Source organism: Sphaerodactylus townsendi, linkage group LG10 (genome assembly GCF_021028975.2).
Source record: "Sphaerodactylus townsendi isolate TG3544 linkage group LG10, MPM_Stown_v2.3, whole genome shotgun sequence".
Classification (NCBI taxonomy): Eukaryota; Metazoa; Chordata; class Lepidosauria; order Squamata; family Sphaerodactylidae; genus Sphaerodactylus; species Sphaerodactylus townsendi.
In genome coordinates this window covers 84,623,483-84,644,179 of record NC_059434.1, presented here as the reverse complement: position 1 = coordinate 84,644,179, position 20,697 = coordinate 84,623,483, and the positions used below count along the sequence as shown (strand labels likewise).

The 20,697-nt window shown below is 46.3% G+C and overlaps 1 protein-coding gene across 1 annotated transcript in view; it reads left to right on the top strand.

Moving 5' to 3' along the window:
• The first annotated feature begins 345 nt into the window (after positions 1–345).
• DDRGK1 (DDRGK domain containing 1) overlaps positions 346–20,697 on the top strand; it is a 40,714-nt gene continuing 20,362 nt past the window's right edge. Inside the window, exons 1-6 of the mRNA XM_048509971.1 lie at positions 346–477; positions 4,627–4,785; positions 13,800–13,912; positions 14,464–14,565; positions 18,015–18,137; positions 20,415–20,453. Of these exons, the coding sequence (XP_048365928.1) occupies positions 390–477; positions 4,627–4,785; positions 13,800–13,912; positions 14,464–14,565; positions 18,015–18,137; positions 20,415–20,453 (624 nt within the window). The 5' untranslated portion in view covers positions 346–389. The remainder of the gene's footprint in view (positions 478–4,626; positions 4,786–13,799; positions 13,913–14,463; positions 14,566–18,014; positions 18,138–20,414; positions 20,454–20,697) is intronic.

Genomic DNA, 20,697 nt, shown 5'->3' with positions numbered 1-20,697 from the left:
GGCTCTAAAGTAAGCCGATAAAGTCCTCTCCTTTAAATCAGACGCTCTAAAAGTCTTCCCAAGCAAGCGCTTAGCCACCAAAAGCATCCTTCTTCTCCGTTAAATCGTTTCAAGGCTGAAGGAGGAAACAATCTGTTCCATCAGGCATCCACGTAAACAGCTACATCATGAAGGCGAGAAGGGTCCTCGCCGGTTGCTAGGCTACGAGGCGGCGGACCTATCAAGGCTTCTCTTCCTTCCACCTCTACTAGGTCAGGGCCCAGAGAGGGAGGAGTGGGCGTGGTTCAGCAGCTCTCGGCTCAGGATTGGATGGACGCCTCGGAGCAGCTGACGGGGAGGGGCGTGGCCAAGAGGAGGAACGAATCAGAGGGGGATCGCGTGGGGGAAAAATGGACCCGGCGCTTTACGTCTTGGCGGCGGCGCTGCTGGCGGCGCTGATCGTCTTCGTCTCCCGCGTGAGGGGACAGGCGCGCGCGGGTACGAGTCCTCAGCGCGGTCCGCACTGCTTGCCCCCGGGCGAGGGGGCCCTTTTCCGAGGGGAGGGGCCTCTGGTAGGGGAGGGGGCGGGGCCTTGGGGGGCAGCAAGCCTACCTTGCAAGACTGTTGTAAGGCTTCTCATGGGGCGAAGTGCCTTGAAAAACTAGGAGCAGTGGTTATTTCTCCCGGAACAGTCTCCCCTGTGTCCAGGAAGCTTTTGGAAACCAGAAGGGGACTTTCTCAATAGCTGAGCCTTCTGGGAACACAATAAAAGAGTTCCCCTGAGTGTGTGCAGAGTGTATTCTGCTTCTAACTCCGGAATGAGGTGGAATCAGTCTTCCCCCTCCCAAATCTGTGACCAGGGTAGGACTACCAACTCCAGGTTGTAAAATTACTGGCGATTTGGGGCGGAAACTGGGAATTTGGAAGGTAGAGATCAGTCTTTTGTGCTTTTTGATCATTGTTAGCAAAACACAAGGATGTTAGTCCACCCATCCCTAGAAGCAAACACTCAATTAAGATGTTCAAAATGAATCTCAAAGCACGAGCCTCTAGGGTAGTGTTTCCCAACCTTTTCGAGGTCAGGGTACCCTTGACCTCACTCTTCATATCTCACGGTACCCCTGCCGCCACTCTCCACCTTCCCCTCCCATTGCCCCTGCTTGCCACACCCCCACCTTCTCCTCCCAGGGTGAAGGGAAGCACTGGGGGTGGTGGTGGCGGCTGCTGACCTTGACAATGGCAGGTTCCCTGCCCACATGGAGGCCAGCTCCCACTTGCTCCTTGCTGGCAAGCTGGTGGGAGACACCACACAAAAAATAAGTAGTGTAGTGTTGCCGTGGTACCCCTGGGACATGCTCACGGCACCCCAGGGTACCAGGGTACCCTGGTTGAGAATGGCTGCTCTAGGGTTTGGAAGGCAGAGATCAGTCTTTGCCGTTGCTTCTTAGTTTATCTCTGATTCACTCGTTGCGCAGATCTGCCTTTCGGGGACTTTGGGGAACTGACTCCTTCAGTTCAGTAACCTTTTTTAGGCATTTACAAAACAAGAAGGGGGAAATGTCAAAATGTAATACAAGGTTAAGCTAAGCAAAACATTAAGTATTTTTCTAAGCATGCAAGACTTTCAAAGGAAATTTAGCTACAACTTCAGATATCTCGACTTCAGTCCTATTAAGCAGATTAATCGTTGTAACGTTATCAGATAATGTCTCAAACCCAACCGGGACCAGTGCAGCAAATTCAGATCTACAGTTATCGTTTCTAGGACAAAACAGTAAGGTGTGTTCAAGGGAATCGATTACAGATGGACAAAATAAGCAATACCGTTAAAGCTGTGGGATTTTAGAAAATTGACCTTGTTGCATCTAGCTGGTAACAAGACCCATCTTTGATTATAAACAAATAATTGATCCAAATAGACAGCAATACAATATTTTTGAGGAATAATACCAACATGTAAAAGAGAGCAGGAAACTGAATTATGTGAGCACATAGTTTCTCTCCCCCTTGTTTAGATCTCATTTTCCTTCTAAGGAGAGAGAGAGTGTGTGTGTGTGTGGGGGGGGGGGCTTGTTTTCCTTTCCACCATTTTTCCTGACAACAGTCCTGCAAGGGGCATTATTAGGCTAAGGGATGGGAACCGGCCCAAGATCCCACCCCATGAATTCAAGGCAAAGTGTGGTTTTGAACCCGGCTCTCACGTGAACAGACTAAGCTGCCTTAAACAGCAACTGAGCCTTGCGCCATCCAAGTCAGTCTTGTCTGTCAGTGTGGTGTAGTGATTAAGAGCAGGTGGATTTTAATCTGGAGAGCTGGGTTTGATTCCACACTCCTCCACCTGGGGACCTAGAGCTTGCTAAGCGGATGCTCTGCCACTGAGCCATGGCCTATCGGCCTTCTCTGAGCAGAGGCGTTCCTCCCATTGGGCAAAGTGGGCAGTTGCCCAGGGCGCCCCCTTCTGGGGGGTGCAAAAACTGTAGGCTCGTTTGTGGGATTTTTTTGTATTTTCAGTGTTTTTACATTTTTGGCCTGCAGAGGGCGCAGTTTTAGAATAGAATAGAATCTTTATTGGCCAAGTGTGATTGGACACACAAGGAATTTGTCTCCGGTGCATATGCTCTCAGTGTACATAAAAGAAAAATACATTTGTCAAGAATCATAAGGTACAGCACTTAATGATTGTCATATAGGTCTAGTAAGCAATCGGGAAACAATCAGTAGTAATGAAAACATAAAATGTAAAATCATAAAATAAAATACAATAAAATAATATGTCAGCACAGGCTATAATCATACAGTCATAAGTGGGAGGAGATGGGTAATAGGAATGATAAAGAAAAAAGTAGTGCAGTAATTATATAATAAGTTATATAATAAAGAGTTTAACACTATCGAGGGAATTATTTGCTTAACAGAGTGATGGCATTCGAGGGAAAAAACTGTTCTTATGTCTTGGTGTGCAGTGCTCTGTACTTAGCAGCCCGTTTAGAGGGTAAGAGTTGAAACAGTTTATGTCCAGGATCGCGAGGGGGTCAGTAAATATTTTCACAGCCCTTTTTTTGACCGATGCAATATACCAAGGTCCTCAATGGAAAGCAGGTTAGCAGCTTAATTGTTTTTCTGCAGTTCTGATTATTCTCTGAAGTCTGTGTCGATCTTGTTGGGTTGCAAGGAACCAAACACACACAGTTATAGAGGTGCAGATGACAGACTCAATGATTCCTCTGTAGAACTGCTTATCAGCAGCTCCTTGGGCAGTTTAGGAGGCTTCCTGAGTTGGCGCCAGAGAAGAGAAGAACATTCTTTGTTGTGCTTTTCTGATGACATTTTGATATTAGGTGACCATTTTAGGTCATGAAGAGGATATGATGGAGTCCTAGAAATTTAAAGGTCTCTACTATTGATACTGTGTTGTCTAGTATTGTGTGAGAGGAGGTAGGATGGGAGGGTTTCTCCTGAAATCTACCACCATTTTCTCACCGGTTTTAAAGTAGTGTTTCAGTTCTAGATTGTTCCGAAGTGGCACCACGAAGGCTAGTTGTTCAACCTCCCGTCTGTATCACCGGAACTTTTCATCGTTGTCTCCGAATGAAGGACCAATCACTGTTAGTATCATCTGCAAATTTCAGTATTTTTTAACAGATGGATCGTTTGAGATTTTTGCAGTCATTGGTATACAGAGAGAAGAGAAGTGGTGAAAGTACACAGCCTTGGGGGGCCCCTGTGCTCATTTTACAGGTGTCTGATGTAATTTTTCCTAGCTTCACCTACTGTTTCCTATCTGTTAGGAAGCTTGTGATCCACTTACAAATATGCTCAGGTACTGCTAGCTGATTTAGTTTGGTTAGAAGAATGTCCGGTCTGATAGTATTGAATGCTGAACTAAAGTCAACAAAGAGGACCCTTGCATAGGTCTTTGGCGATTCAAGATGCTGTAGGATATAGTGATTGTATAGTGACTGTAGGATATAGTGATATAGCAGCACCAACATTCAAGGGATTTTTCAGGAGACTCTCCTGATGACTGGATACTGGATACAACACCATAAAATGTTTTCATAGCAGTAATAAGACATTTTGAAAGCATTTTGAACATGTTTTCAAAAATATTTCTGCTGTGTGGCATGGCCCATTGCTGTGTTCAGATTTGTGAGTTGGGACATGTTCTATAATGTGATGGTGACTTTGAAATGACCTGGTGGAAAAAATCATTGTTTGGTCACGGTGGGAGAGGGTGGCCGCCCATGGGGTTGGGCATCAAACTCAGGTTTTGCCCAGGGCTCCAGTTTGCCTAGGTACGCCACTGTCTCCGAGTGCAAATAACTGATGTGAAATTGAAACACCTTTTTGCTTTTCAATTCTCCCAGTTGCCAAAAAGCATTCTCACTTCCCGCATTTGCATCTTCTGCTCCCCTGACGGCAGCAGGGGACGATCGGCTGGCAGCACCTAGAGCCAGTGGTGGCGAACCTTTGGCACTCCAGATGTTATGGACCACAATTCCCATCAGCCCCTTCCAGCATGGCCAATTGGCTGATGGGAATTGGCTGATGGGAATTGTAGTCCATAACATCTGGAGTGCCAAAGGTTCGCCACCACGGCTCTAGACTATGCCCACGATGCTCTGAAGTCTTTTTTCTTTTCCGCAGCTGATGATGAGCACCAGCAGAATGTGGCGACGTTGGCAGTGGGGAGACCTCAGCCCCACGCTCCGGAACGGGGGGAAGGGATGCCCAGGCGCCGGAGGAACATGAGGAGCAGACTGCTGGCTCAGAGGGGGTTCCAGCAGGCGGAGGACGACGCGGAAGGTAATTGCGGGAGGTTGCCTTGCCTTCTTAGGTTCGTCTTGCTTGACAGTCATCTCAGTTTGTGCTTCTTTTGCACGAAAGTAAAAGTTGATCGTGTTATCTGGTTCGGCCTCCATCTGTCATCCATAAACTCTGAGAGCCAGTGTGGTGTAGTGGTTAAGAGCAAATGCACTCTAATCTGGAGAACTGGGTTTGATTCCCCGCTCTGCCACTTGAACTGTGGAGACTTATCTGTGAACTAGATTAGCCTGTGCACTCCCACACATGCCAGCTGGGTGACCTTGGGCTAGTCACAGTTTGTCGGAGCTCTCTCAGCCCCACCCACCTCGCTGAGTGTTTGTTGGGAGGGGGGGAAGGGAAAGGAGATTGTCAGCCCCTTTGAATCTCCTTACATGTATGGCCGTGTTCTAGCAGCATTCTCTCCTGACGTTTCGCCTGCATCTGTGGCTGGCATCTTCAGAGGATCTGATGTTGGGAAAGCAAGTGGAATATATATATCTGTTGGAGTGTCCAGGGTGGGTGAAGAAACATTGTCTGTGAGTAACAAAGAAGGCAACCAGGTCAATAGTTGAGGGCATCTGAATAGAAGTATGAGTAACAATGAAGTCTATAGCATGGGAGTAACAATGGAGATAGCAAGGTCACTGGTGGGAGCATCTGAATAGAAGTATCCTGGCCTTTGTTTCCTTTGTCTATGGTCATCCTGTGTCTGAAGATGCCAGCCACAGATGCAGGCGAAACGTCAGGAGAGAATGCTGCTAGAACACGGCCATACAGCCAGAAACCACACAGTACCCAACTCCTCCTGTTCTTCTTCTGTACTGTTTTGCAGGTGGGAAAGGAAGTTAGGGTCTGGAAAGGCTGAAATCCCATTGGAGTAGACCAGGGGTCTTCCAGCTATTTGAGCCTGTGGGCAGCTTTGAATTCCTGATGCAAGATTGGGGGGACAGGGGGCATCAACAAAATGGCTGCCACCAGTGTTCCCTCTAATGGCTGCCACCAGTGTTCCCAGTGTTCCCTTTAATTTAATAAATTTAATAAATAATAATAATAAGCCCGTGGTGGCGAACCTTTGGCACTCCAGATGTTATGAACTACAATTCCCTTCAGCCCCTGCCAGCATGGCCAATTGGCCATGCTGGCAGGGGCTGATGGGAATTGTAGTCCATAACATCTGGAGTGCCAAAGGTTTGCCACCACTGCTCTAAGCCATGTAGCCACCGTATTAGTGCCATGCAAATCAGGTGGCTGCCCAGCAGGGGAGCTCTCATTGTGGCTCAGTTCTACATAGCAAGAGCGAGCTTCCACACAGACCCAATGGAAGCCTTAGAGGGACCATTGGTTATCCCAAAATGGTCGTCTCAGGAGGAGAAGCCAGCCACAAAATGGCTGCTGTAAAATGCCTGCTGCAGTGGTGGGGCTGGAGGCTCGCCTCTGAGCTTGCCACCCACTCAGGTTTCTGCAGCCCAATACAGTTGCTTGCTCCTCGGTGGGATGGTGTGGGGTGTCCAGGCGAAAGCACCCTGCACTACTTTAAAATAGTGCCTAGGCAGTGGTGGCGAACCTTTGGCACTCCAGATGTTATGGACTATGTCATGGAAGATGCTATCGCTACAGTAAAGGGAAGTCACATATGACTGTGAAAAGCATCTTTGTCTTTTGATCTCCTGGAGGGAGGACAGGAAACTATGCAGAGGTGCTAGGATGAAACTTCAAAGGCCTAAGTTACCTCATAGCCTGAGTTTTCCTGAGAAGGGGTAAACAAAGGTTTTTGAATTCCATCTTGAGACGTGGTCAGGGAAGCATCTCTGGGCCATGGGTTCCCGGAATGGGGACAAAGAACCAAAAGGAATGTAACCAGTTGAGAATCTCTCACTACATTTATGTTTTATTTCTTTGTTTTGAACTTTTACAATAAATCCTTGAACAATCAGTTGGTCTGGAGTTTAATAGGAGGGAAAAGAACCCGAGATTGAGGTGAGATAAGAGTGGCTCTCCCAAGCTTAATCTCAGCCTCAGTTGTCAGACTACAATTCCCATCAGCCCCTGCCAGCATGGGGCAGGGGCTAATGGGAATTGTAGTCCATAACATCTGGAGTGCCAAAGGTTCGCCACCACGGGCCTAGGACATCTGTCCTCTCCAAAGTGCACCATTGCAGGTGGATTGTAATCTGGAGAACCGGGTTGGATTTCCCAACTGCTCCGCATGAGCGACAGAGTCTTATTTGGCGAACCATATTTGTTTTCCCACTCCTACATTCCTGCTGTGTGACCTTGGGCTAATCTCTCAGCCTCACCTACCTCACAAGGTACTGTTGTGGGAAGGGTGAGGGAAAGAAGTTTGGCAGCTGCCTTGAGTTTGCTTACAGGAGAGCAAGGGCAGGGCTCAATCCAAACTCTCCTTTTCCTTCCTTCTGAGGAAATGAATGAAGAAATACTTTATTTTTGGTTTTAGACCAGCAATTAAAAAGTTAGTATAAGATTTTCTGCGTAGAATTCTGACGCACACCAGATGCACAAGGTGCATGAAGCGTAGCCTCAGTCGGTAGGCAAGTGTGTATCCACATGCTCAGTTATCAGAACTGGAAAACTTAACCTGATTAGGTTTTATTCTGTTTTCCTCCCCTTTTAATATATTTTATTTATTTTATTTTAAATTATGCCTAATAAAGGTGATTGATTGATTGATTGAATGAATGAATTGGAAAACATCAGCATGCATGGAGCTACAGAAGGGCAGGGTTGGGGGAGTTAAAGAACCTTCACAGGGTATTATATCATAGAGTCTACCCTCCAGAGCAGCCATTTTCTCCAAGGGAACAGATCTCTGGCTTCTGGAGGTCAGTTGTAGTTCCAGGGCTGTGGTGGCGAACCTTTGGCACTCCAGATGTTATGGACTACAACACAACACACAACACAAACCTTTATTGGCATATAAAACAGGACAAATTTTTAAAACAAAACAAGGTTAAGAAATACAGTTAAAATTAGTAATTTCCAGTATATAATTTGCAACAGTTTCACAAAAGAGCCCATCAGAACTGTTCAGGAGATTGGGTATCTTATAACACTCATGCCACTGCGAACATTGCAAAAAATGGAATTCATGTATTTCATGCGAATCTTATTGTATTTAGGGCATAGAAACAAAGAATGGTCAAGTGTTTCAACCGTAGTCATATCACATGAACAAACTCTTTTAGAACGTTCCATATTCTTAAATCTTCCCTCCAGCAGAGCTGATGGCAGCACATTGCATCTTGCAGTAGCCAAGGCTCTCCTCTGGGTGGATTAATCAGCAGACGAAGATATGCTGCCATAATTCCTCGCTCACATGGGATTAATAATGTACTCGGAGAACAGGTTGTCTTGGCAGCACGAGTCAAATTATGAAAATCAAGATCCAATTGGCCATGCTGGCAGGGGCTGATGGGAATCGTAGTCCATAACATCTGGAGTGCCAACAGTTCTCCACCACTGTTCTAGAGGATCCCAGGCCCCACCTTGAGGTTAGCAACATTACCCTGGGACTTTCACATCTGTCTGTCTGCCTGCATGTCTGTCTGTCTGTCTGTCTGTTGCATTTAATATACCGCCCATACCCAAAGAGCTCTGGGCAGTGCACAAAGATAAAAACCATTAAAACTTTATTACAGTATTTAAAACCAGAATAATTAACATACATCAGAACAATAAAAGCCAAACCACAGATGGCATCTCAGAGAAAAGACCTCCTACCCTCCCGGGTGGGGACTAGGTGTACCAATAATGGTAACCAGTGAAGATGTTGTACAGAGGATGGCAAATCAACGGCTAGCCTTCCCGAAATCCCGGCGGAACAACTCCGTTTTACAGACCCTGTGGAACTGTCCAAGGTCCCGCAGGGCCCTGATGGCCAGAGGAAGAGTGTTTCACCAGGCAGGGGCCAAGGCCAGCTGCATCATTGAGGGGCCGGGAACTTTCTCGATCAAGCAAAGGACATGCACACGCTGCTTCGTGCTGCGCTTTCGTTCTGTCTGGCACCTCGGAACCCAGATACATTCTTCAAGCCTCCCCATCAGTCGGAATTTTGTAAGCGCAAAACCTAAAAAAAGGCACGCGGAGAAGCGTGGCGCCCCCGGGTGCCTTCCTGTTTGATGGTGGGAGCGGGGTGGGGGGGGGGAGTTTGAGGCTGTGCTTTTCTACTCCGAATCTCCCGTCTGATTTCCAGGCAGGCTCTGCCTTTGTTCTGGCTGCCTGTGCGCCCCGCTGAATTCCTGAGCGTGCCGAGCCGAGCCGAGCGGCGCGCAGATGGCAAATTGACAGCTCTGAACTTTTCAACTCTGGGCGCCTCTCTTTGAAGTGCGAAGGCATTTCAAAAAGAATGAAGTCTCGGGGTTGGAGGGAGCGCGTTTGATGTTTTCAGGCTAGGCTGGCTCGTAATTTCTGTCAAATTACCGAACTCCCTTGAAGTCGTCTCAAAGGCCTGGCCTTGATGGCGTTTAATCTTCCCATTGCACTGCAGTCCCAGCACGCCTGGGACGATGCTCGCGAGAAGACGGAGGCTCAGGATGATGGTGGCGTTTGGCCCTCCAACTGTTTGACCGTGTCAGAGACGGTCAGATTTTCCCTGTGCCCCTGTAAGGAGAATCATAGAGTTGGAAGGGGCCAGATAGGCCACCTAGTCCAACCCCCTGATCAATGCAGGATCAGCCTAAAGCAGCGATGGCGAACCTTTTTGAGACCAAGTGCCCAAATTGCAACCCAAAACCCACTTATTTATCGCAAAGTGCCAACACGGCAATGTAACCTGAATATTGAGGTTTTTGTTTGGAAACAACGGTTGGCTCCGAGGCGTGCGTTACTCGGGAGTAAGCTTGGTGGTAGTCGGTGGCTTTGCTTTGAGGCAACCGTGCAACTCTTCCAACGCATGAATCACGATCCTAGGAGGGTTTACTCAGAAGCAAGCCCCATCGCCAGCAACCTAGCTTACTCCCAGGTAAAGGATCGCGCTTTAGTTTAAAAGCGCTTAACAGGGCTACCTACACTACTTCCCCAAAACTAGGTCTTAGGTTTAATGCTAATAATCGAGCCCAGCGGTCCAGGCCAGCCTAGATCTGTGGTGGGGGTGACTCTGCGCGTGCCCACAGAGAGGGCTCTGAGTGCCACCTCTGGCACCCGTGCCATAGGTTCGCCATCACTGGCCTAGAGCAGGGGTGTCCAACTCTGGCATTGGCCCTGCCAGCAGTGGCTGATGGGAATTGTAGTCCATGAACCTCTGAAGCGCCAGAGTTGGACACCTCTGGCCTAGAGCATCCCTGGCAAGTGTTTGTCCAGCTGCTGCTGGAAGTCTTCCTGTGAGGGGGAGCTCACCACCAGCGTGGTGTAGTGGTTAAGAGCAAGTGGATTCTAATCTGGAGAACTGAGTTTGATTCCCCACTCCTCCACATCAGTGTTGGATGAACCAGATTAGCTTGTGCGCTCCAGCACATGCCAGCTGGGTGACCTGGGGCTAGTCACAGTTCTTTGGAGCTCTCTCCGCCCCACCCATCTCACAGGGTGTTTGCTGTGAGGGAGGAAGGGAAAGGAGTTTATGGGGGGATATAAATCCAACTCTTCTTCTCCTTGCTCTCTCAGCACTCCTACATTCCGGCTGGGTGACCTTGGGCTAGTCACCGTTCTTCAGAGCTCTCTCAGCCCCGCCTGCCTCGCAAGGTGTTTGTTGTAAAGAGAGGAAGGGAAAGAAGCTTGTAAGCCACCCTGAGTCTCCTTACAGGAGAGAAAAGTGGGGTATAAATCCAAACTCCTCTTCTTATGTATACAAAACTATATGTTTCTCTCAATCAGTTCCTTTCTAAGTATAATGAATGGGAATGTAGCTTTAAAAAAAGTAATCTCTCTGGCAGAGCCACAGACATATCAGCAGTGCTCACAAGATGGTATAAAAATGTGTGGTGTGGTCCTTAAGAGTGTTGGCCTAGGACTGAGGGGATGCAGATTCAAATTCCTGCTGACTGGGTGATTCCAAGCCCGTCCTCTTTTAGTCTCATCTCCTTAACAGGCACGTTGGAAGGATTATTTATTTATGTTATGTACTTCATTGATATCCCAGCTTTCTGCCCAGCGGGGATCCAGAGCATCTTACATCGTTCTCCTTTTCTCCATTTTATCCTCACAGCAATCCTGCGGGGTGAGGTAGGCCAAAAGGGCGTGACTTGCCCAAGGTCACCCAGGGAGCTTCCGTGGCAGGGTGGGGATTTGAGCCTTGGTCTCCCAGATCCCAGCTCAACACTCTAACCCACAGGTGTCAAACTCGCGGCCCTCCAGATGTTATGGACTACAGTTCCAATCATCCCCTGCCAGCATCATGCTGGCAGGGGATGATGGGAACTGTAGTCCATCTGGAGAGAAACGCGAGTTTGGCTACCTATGGAGACTAACCCGGTGATTCTCCAACCCAGGAGGGTTCCGTGAGTACCCTAGGGGTACCATGAACCACGTCCCAGGGTACCATGACAAGTGCTACCGCCTGCCCCTGGAATCAAATGGATTTTTGGAAGCCGGGGGGGGGTTGGAGGCTTTCCATAGGCTCCTACACTTTAAAGCAACACTGAAAAAACTAGCATTTGTTTTATTTGCCCTAAATTCGGTGTGGATTGGGAGTGGTGGTAGATTTAAGCAGAGCTCTCCCTTTAAATCCCCCCTGAGGAAATCATGTAAATTTAGAGCAAGAACAAGCCACTTGTGACTGTCAATGCTGCTTTCCCTCCCCTCCCCCTGCTTGCCACTCCCCCCACCTACAGGCCAAAAACAGGGAAAAAAACCCCTAAAAAATGCAAAAAAAAATCAAATGAACCTCAGGGGTACCCTGAGATATGAAGAGCGAGGTCAAGGGTACCACGATGTCGAAAAGGTTGAGAAACACTGTTCTAACCCATAGATGTCAAACTCAGGCTCTCCAGATGTTCATGGACTACAATTCCCAGCAGCCCCTGCTAGCCTGGCCAGTTGGCCCTGAGTTTGACACCTATGCTAACCAGTGTGACACATTGAATAGTATGGAGGAGCGGGCCTGAGCTACTTAGTGAAGGGAGGGATCAAAATTGCCTTGAATAAATAGTGGAAATTACCAGGGATGAGCACAGAGGAGAAGAAGAAGAGTTTGGATTTATCCTTTAGTTGATAGCTCCATGGGAATGTCAGCTCAATGCATGGCAGCCGTGAAAAAGACAAACTCTATCATTAGGAAAGGAGTTGATAATAAAGCTGCAATGATTGTCATGCCCATATATAAAGCCGTGGTGCGACCGCACTTGGAGTACTGTGTTTAATTCTGGTCGCCACATCTCAAAAAGGACATCGAAGAGATAGAAAAAGTGCAGAGAAGGGCAACAAGGATGATTGAAGGACTGGAGCACCTTCCTTATGAGGAGAGGCTGCAGCGTTTGGGACTCTTTAGTTTGGACAGGAGACGTCTGAGGGGGGATATGATTGAAGTCTATAAAATTATGCACGGGGTAGAAAATGTTGACTGAGAGAAATTTTTCTCTTTCCCACAATACTAGAACCAGGGGCATTCATTGAAAATGCTGGGGTGAAGAATAAGGACTAATAAAAGGAAACATTTTTTCACACAACGTGTGATTGGTGTTTGGAAGATGCTGCCACAGGAGGTGGTGATGACCACTAACCTGGATAGCTTTAAAAAGGGCTTGGACAGATTTATGGAGGAGAAGTCAATCTATGGCTACCAATCTTGATCCTCCTTGATCTCAGATTGCAAATGCCTTAGCAGACCAGGTGCTCAGGAGCAGCAGCCGCAGAAGGCCATTGCTTTCACATCCTGCATGTGAGCTCCCAAAGGCACCTGGTGGGCCACTGCAAGTAGCAGAATGCTGGACTAGATGGATTCTGGTCTGATCCAGCAGGCTAGTTCTTATGTTCTTATGTTCTTATCCCCACCTTTCGCTCCTGTAAGGGGTCTCAAAGCGGCTTACAAACTCTTTTCCCTTCCTGTCCTCACAACACACCCTTTGTGAGCTAAGTGGGGCTGAGAGAGTTCAGAGAGAACTCTGTCACTAGCCCAAGGTCACCCAGCAGACTTCATGTGGAGGAGCAAGGAAACAAACCCAGTTCTCCAGGTAAGAGTCCGCCGCTCATGAAGAGGAGTGGGGAATCAAACCTGGACCACCACTCATAACCACTGCACCACGCTGCCTCAGATTTCAGATAGGTCCAGCACTGTTGAATATAAGCCCTTTTTTTAAAAAAATCGCTGTTTCTCATGTGACTTGTCCCAGATTTGAAGCTGTTGGCTTCTTTCTTTCGCAGTGAATCTTCTCTGAACACACGTTTCTCATCCTCTTCCCTTCAAGCTCGATTATTACCTAACATTCATGTGTTGGTATTTAATATCCGATGCCCTGCCAACCTTAAGGTCTCTCACTTCTGCTTAAAACCACACATCCTGAAATTGCAAAGTGTATATGAGCATCCGTGAAGGACGAACAAACTATCGTGCAAGGGTCGGTCTCAAAGCTGATTGGCAGAGTTTGCTTCAACAGCCCCAGATTGTGCTAGAGGAGGAGGAGGAGGAGGAGGAGGAGAAGAAGAGGAAGAGGAGGAGGAGGAGGAGTTTGGATTTATATCCCCCCTTTCTCTCCTGCAGGAGACTCAAAGGGGTTTACAATCTCCTTGCCCTTCCCCCCTCACAACAAACACCCTGTGAGGTGGGTGGGGCTGAGAGAGCTCCGAGAAGCTGTGACTAGCCCAAGGTCATCCAGCTGGCGTGTGTGGGAGTGTACAGGCTAGTCTGAATTCCCCAGAGAAGCCTCCACAGCTCAGGCGGCAGAGCTGGGAATCAAACCCGGTTCCTCCAGATTAGATACACGAGCTCTTAACCTCCTATGCCACTGCTGCTGAGCGAGCTTCTCAGGAGTTTCCTGAAAGCCCGGAGGGAGTCGGCTGGATGGGTCCCCCGTGGGGTGATACCTTTGATAGCGGACTTTTGAACATTTTCCTTTCTTAATGACCAGATGCAGATGACAACGATGGCGCTGAAGCAGGAGAGCCCCAAGTTTCCGGGAAGATTGGAGCAAAGAAACAAAGGAAGCTAGAGGAAAAGCAAGCCAGGAAGGCGCAGCGAGAGGTAAGCGTTCCCCGCAGATTGAGAAGTGTGAAGGAAGGGCAGAAGAGCTAGAAATAAGGAAAAGGCAGGAAGTGTATTTCTTTCTTTTTGACATATTTCACTTATTTCAGAAAGCGTTTAGGAGTAAGATTGAGAATTAACCTGAGCCCACGCAGCAGCCCACCCTGGGATTTCAGCATGAGTCACTGAACTGGATTGCAAGGCCGGAACAGTGACTCATGCAGAGGCACATAGAACACCTTCCCTTGTAGGCGGTTTTGGGGTATCTCTGCATAATACAGTTACACCTGATAGAAATTTGTTATGCCAAGTCGTGTCTTTTTGTGGTGCAGAGATGCAGTGGCGTGGACCACCAACAACTGAGGCGTAGATGCAATATTTGATCTGTTTTGGATGGCTATAGTTCTCATTGTGCCTATTTTTTATTTTAATTTTTTGCAGCTGAGTTATTGGCTTGTTTTCTTTAAAATTTCCTAAAGAATAAGATGTTTTCTTCCATTCTCTCTCCAACCCCCAACCCCCCCCCCCAAAAAAAAAAACCCTCCTGAAAGGCTGACGAAGCTGAACGCGAGGAGCGAAAGAAGCTCGAGCAGAAACGGGAGGAGGAGCGGCGCAAAGAGGAAGAACGGTTACGCCAGGAGGAGGAACAGAAGGTGGGCCCGTTGGTTTGGGGTGGTAGTTGAATAACACTGCATTTAGAAATGGCCAGGACTTCCGGTAGGGCAAGCAGCTTATTAATGGTGCTATGCCTGTTGGGTAACAGGCAATATGCTCAAAGACTCAGAGGAGCAGGTGGATTCTAATCTGGAGAACCAGGTTTGATGCCCCACTACTCCACCTAAGTGGCAGAGGCTTATCTGGTGAACCAGATGTGTTTTTACACTCCTACATTCCTGCTGGGTGACCTTGGGCTAGTCACAGTTCTCTCAGAACTCTCTCAGCCCCACCTGTCTCACAAGGTGAGAGGAAGGGAAAGGAGCTCGTAAGCCACCTTGAGTCTCCTTACAGGAGAGGAAAGTGGGGTATAAATCCAAACTCCTCCTCTTCAGATTTCTAGATAATTTTTTCCAAAGGTGTCAGCCACCGGGACGTTGCTGAATACGTGTCAGCCGCTTGCCTCTCCCTCACTTCCACTATGAGAGACTTCGAATCATTTTGGGGCACCTAAAGAAATGCTTTAGGTTTATCGCCCTGTTGCGAACAATAAACGTTGACTGTTCTTGGAAGGCGGGCACATGGCTCACGCTGTTTCACATGCACAAAAGCACACTCTTCAAAGCACCTCTTTGGCTAATGGGATGTGAAACCTGAAAATACATGTTTAAGATAGCGGGTTTCCTCTGAAAAGTCCCAGCGGCCTGATAAACTCTGTTCTGTAGGGCGTCCTGGCTCTGCCGTGGCTCTTTGCTTCCGCTTTGCACGGCCCTGGGAATTTCCCTCCTGCCAGTGGAGTTTTCTCAGCAAAGGAAATGGTTGACCACGGACACCGATCAGCTAGAGCGAGTGTTTCATGTTGCAGAGCTGCCGTCGTCTCGCTGGCACCCTGTGAGACTTTGCTGTTTTAAAAAACTCCTGCCTTTCTCCTCGTATGTTTCTCCTGTATTTCTCCTCGTTGCAGAGATTCTGTTACGAGCAAAATGGATGCATTTCTGATATAATCCAGGATCAAAAAGAAGGGGAGCAGGAAAAGCTTTGATCAAAAAAGTTAAGGCTCTCACAAACCCAGATTTCAAAATGTTTGGATGTGAGTTACGGCTCTGAGCTTAATCTGCACCCGTGGTCAGCTAAGAAAAACAGTATTTCAATTTCTCTGCTGTGATGTGGACTCCTTCATCCGTTCCTTTTGAGCTTTCAGCCCCTTTGCAGTTTGAAGCCAACTCGGAATATGTTGGTTGCGGTGGGTTTTCCAGGCTGTGTGGCGGTGGCCTGGTAGATCTACCAGACCACGGCCACGCAGCCCGGAAAACCCACCACAACCAGTTGAATCCGGCTGTGAAAGCCTTCGACAATACAATGGAATATATTGTTTCCTCCCATGTTCCAATATTACAGGGTATTCGTGTTGTGGGGAAGCTGCACCTGTTGATTGTCTGTCTGGACACTTAACGGCAATGGTTTCTGTGGCAGCAGAGCACTGTGCCATTGAGAGACATGTCAGGCAGAATTAACTCTTTCTGTAACTCATGATTGGAACTCTGCTGTTCACTTCATGTTCCCCCTTAACCTTTGCTTCTCCAAACTAAGCATCCCCAGCTCCCTAAGTCTCTCTTCATAGAGCATGTAATCCAGATTTTTTACCATTTGGTTGCCCTCCTCTGGACCCGTTCCAGCTTGTCAATATCCTTCTTGAATTGCAGTGCCCAGAACTGGACACAATATTCCAGGTGAAGTCTAACCAATGCAGAATAGAGAGGTGCAATCGCATCCCACGATCTTGACATTTTATGCGAGGAGAGACTTAGGGAGCTACCCTGTTTCCCCGAATATAAGACATCCCCCAAAAATAAGACATAATAGAGGTTTTGCTGAAGTGCAAAATATAAGGCATCCCCCGAAAGTAAGACGTAGCAAAGTTTTTGTTTGGAAGTATGCCCGACGAACAGAACACAGAAAAATAAGACATCCCCTGAAAATAAGACATAGCGCATCTTTGGGAGCAAAAATTAATATAAGACACTCTCTTATATTCGGGAAAACACGGTAGGGATGTTTCGTTTGGTGAAGAGAAGGTGAAGAGGTGACATGAGAGCCCTGTTTAGATATTTGAAAGGATGTCATGTTGGTGAGGGTCAAGCTTGTTTTCTGCAGCTCCAGAGACTAGGACCAGGAGTCATGGGTTGAAGGTGAAGGAAAAGAGATTCCACCTAAACATCAGGAAAAACTTCCTGACAGTCAGGGCTGTTCGACAGTGGAATGCACTACCTCGGAGTGTGGGGGTGGAGCCTCTTTCTTTGGAGGTTTTTAAAGAGAGGCTGGATGGCCACCTGTCAGGGCTACTTTGACTGTGTGTTCCTGCATAGCATGGGGTTGGACTGGATGGCCCTTGGGGTCTCTTCCAACTCTATGATTCTATACATGAAGCCTGCTGGGTGACCTTGAGTCAGTTGCCGTTCTCTCCAAACTGTCTCAACCCTCGTGGAGGCAAGCAATGGCATACCACCTCTAGTGGGGGTAAAGCATTATACAGGCTTCAACAGGTTTCCGGGGGAGGGCGGTATACAAGTATAATTGTGGCAGCTGCTGCATTGATGGGGTCCATATATTGGTGCATGCATATGTTAATTAATTAATTAACATATGCATGCACCAATATATGGACCCCATCGATGCAGCAGCTGCCACATTCCGTGCAAGATGAAATTTCTGAGCTTTTCCCAAAGCTGATCATCTCATGGCGAATGCAACGCAGGAAACCTGTGCATGTAACTCGGCACATGTAACTGTGGCCAGATCAAGGCCAATTTTGTGGCAGCGGGAATGGCGATTTGTGGTGCGCAGAAATGAGCTCTTGATCTCGCACCTGCTCTTGTGCAGACCCAACAGCTGAGAAAGGATATGCTGGCTGAGGTGGGGGAGGAACTTCCTGTTCTCTGAAGAGTGATCGAAACAAGCGTGGGCAAAAAAGAAAACGATAGAAGGCCATCGGTCTCCCTCATTGCTGAAGTTAGCGCAGGTGTGTGTGTGGTTCAGAGCTTCTGCTCTTTAGAGGGGGAGGATTGCTCGAGACGCTGCTGGTGAAATGAACAGAGCAGATCAGAAGTGCTTACCCCAGTATAGTCTGTTCGTTCGTGTGAATTTGAACCCGGCTCCTATGGCAAGGTAAACTGGGATTTGGTTGCTATGAAATTGTAAGTCTGGTTTTGCAAGTTAATAAATTGGTGTCTCTTTTGTTTGTGAATAAAGCCTGGCTTTTTGGCGGCCCCTCGTCCGCCGATAAACATACAACTGAGAGATTAGTTTTGCGCCGCTTTTTAAAATAGCGGCGTGTGCTAACGTTCACCTTTTCCGTGGCAAACGGTCTGTTGTTTTATTGTGCCCCTACAGAGCAAAGTAAACCTTAATAATTAAAAAATAATACAAATCAGTGCAATGTTGCTTCTAGGAAGAAGAGGAGAAGAAGGCTAAAGAGGAGGAGGAGAAGCGAGAACACGAGGAATATCTCAAGTTGAAGGAGAGCTTCGTCGTGGAAGAAGAAGGGTTGGATGAAGCCATGTCAGAGGAGGAGGTGAGTTACCGTTATGAAGAGAGACTTAGGGAGCTGGGGATGTTTTTGGCAAAGAGAAAGTTAAGGGGTGACCTGATAGCTACGTTTAGATATTTGAAGGGATGTCATGTTGTGGAGGGAGCCATCTTGTTTTCTGCTGCTCCAGAGACTAGGACCAGGAGTCATGGGTTCAAGGTACAAATAAAGAGAGTCAAGGGTGGATTAATTGTCTGTTCCTGCAATGGCAGGGGGTTGGACTTGATGGCTCTGGGGGGGTCTCTTCCAGCTCTATGATTCTATGGTTCTTCCAGCTCTATGATTCTATGACTCTATGATTCTATGATTGTATTCTGGCTGTTCGCGATTGCCTCAGTAGTATCACTCGATTGTTTTTTCAACCAGGCACAACTCTACAACCTGTGCTTCTCGTTTTGAGCTCAATAACAAAATAACAAAAACAAAGTGAAAAATTTCCATTGTCGGCAATAGATTCCGTGTGTGTTCTGTACAAAATATTTCGTTGTCTAGATCCCGGTTCTCAATTTATTAAAGATTATTACATATTTTCAATTCTGGAAATTCCATTAAATATCTTGCAAGATTATTCCAAATTCTGCTAAATCCATCTTCCTTTTTTCTTCCTTGTGTGTTCGAAAATTATGAGTTAATTTTTTTAGTACTATGAAATGCCTTATTTTAATCTGCCATCCCTAAGGAAATATTACTTGCATTTTACCAGTTTGCAGCAATAACCATTCTGGCCGGTAATACAAGAAAATAGATCCGCATTTTTTGCTTACGGTGCGCGTTATCATTAGAAAATATGTTTAACAGAGCTAATTCAGTCATTGGTTCTAAGTGCTCTTTTATAATCATACTAATGTCAGCAAAAACAAATTCCTAAAATCCACCATCATCGGGCAAGACCACATATGCATAAAATGTACCCAATTCCCCACAATCTCTCCCAACAATCTTTATTTCCAGCCTTCATTATGTGATAAATCCTAACCAGGGTATAATGCCATTTTTAAGTACTTTTCACCCGTGTTCTTATACATTCCTCAAAACTGACTTGGATGGAACTTGCTGAAATGTTTTATTCCATGCATTATCATTTATAGTTGTATTTAATTTTAATTGTTTTTTCCTAGTTCTTTTTAATAACCTGAGGTGGCTTTTATTCGTGATCCAATAATATCTTACATATTTTGTTGTTAGTTCTTCCATCTTCCTTTTCTAGTTCTTCCAATTTATTAAGGGGTCTATTCACCTGGTCTCTAATCTTTTTTTTTTTTTTTTTTGCAAAAAAGTTGAAATTTGATATTTCTCTATCCAATTACATCCTATGGGAATATCACTTCCAAACCCTGTTAAGTCCTCTTTCTCTAAGATTATATTTGCATTTCTTTAAAATACATTTTCGAAAAGGGGCTCTTTGGGGCAAAAACCATAATGTTTTGGATGATATAGAATCGGAGTCAAAGGTGATATTGAGCTCTTCTCCATTTTTTCATACCAGAATTGGACTATGGAAGGTTGATAATGCGTTGAATTTTAATTTTTGAAGCCCTCCATATTATATAACATCTGACATGCTCGCATTTCCTCCAAATTAAATATATCTATATCCAGCCATTTCCTGTTTTTCGAACATGATGAGTAAGGAATTAAATGTCTTAGTGTGTAAGTGTCATAAGACAGCGATATATTTGGAATACCCCAACCTCCTTCTTTGATAGGGTGATACCTTAACCTTTTTTCTGTTCTCGGTTTCTTAGACTTAAAAACAGATCCGCCTCTTTCCATTTGCCAGTGTCTTAAGGTCTTCTCTAGAATATGTCATGGCAATAAATAGAATAAATATGATAATTTAGGAATTACCGACTGCTAACCCATCTTTTCATATCTATTTTTAACTGCTTCCGCAGTGTTTCATAAATATATTGATGCATTTTATTTAAATTTTTCATAATAGAAATTCTAAGATATTTAAAACTTTTTTATGTATCAGTGGAACTCCTCAGGTATGAGAAGCTTCTAATAGGACCATCGGGAGAATCGCATGGTTTTTTGTTTCTCATTCTTGCTACACATCTGAATTAATAACTATTGGTGCATTGTATTTAAATTTTTCATAATAGAAATTCTGAGATACTTAAAACTTTTTTAATGTACCAGTGGAATTCCTAAGGTATAAGACGCTTCTAATGGTACTGTCAGGGGAATCGTATGGTTTCTTGTTTCTCATGCTTGCTACACGTCTGAATTAATAACTGTTTTTCTTCCTCTGCCCAGTCTCGCAGCTTCCTCACGGAACTTCTCAACTACATTAAGGTATGTGACTTTTCCTCTCTTTTAGCTCTTCTCTTCTCTCTTTTTGCTCCTCTCTCTTTTTTTTCTGTTCACTCTTTTCTCTTCTCCATTATTTTATTTAAACCAATAATCCTTTTTCTAGAATAGCTCCATGTGGCTGAATCAAACATTATCCAAAAACAGATGCCGGGCAGCAGCCAGTACCCACCACGTGTCTTTGCCGCAGCTGCCTGGTAGTCACTGGGCTGCAGTGGTTCTGCTTGGG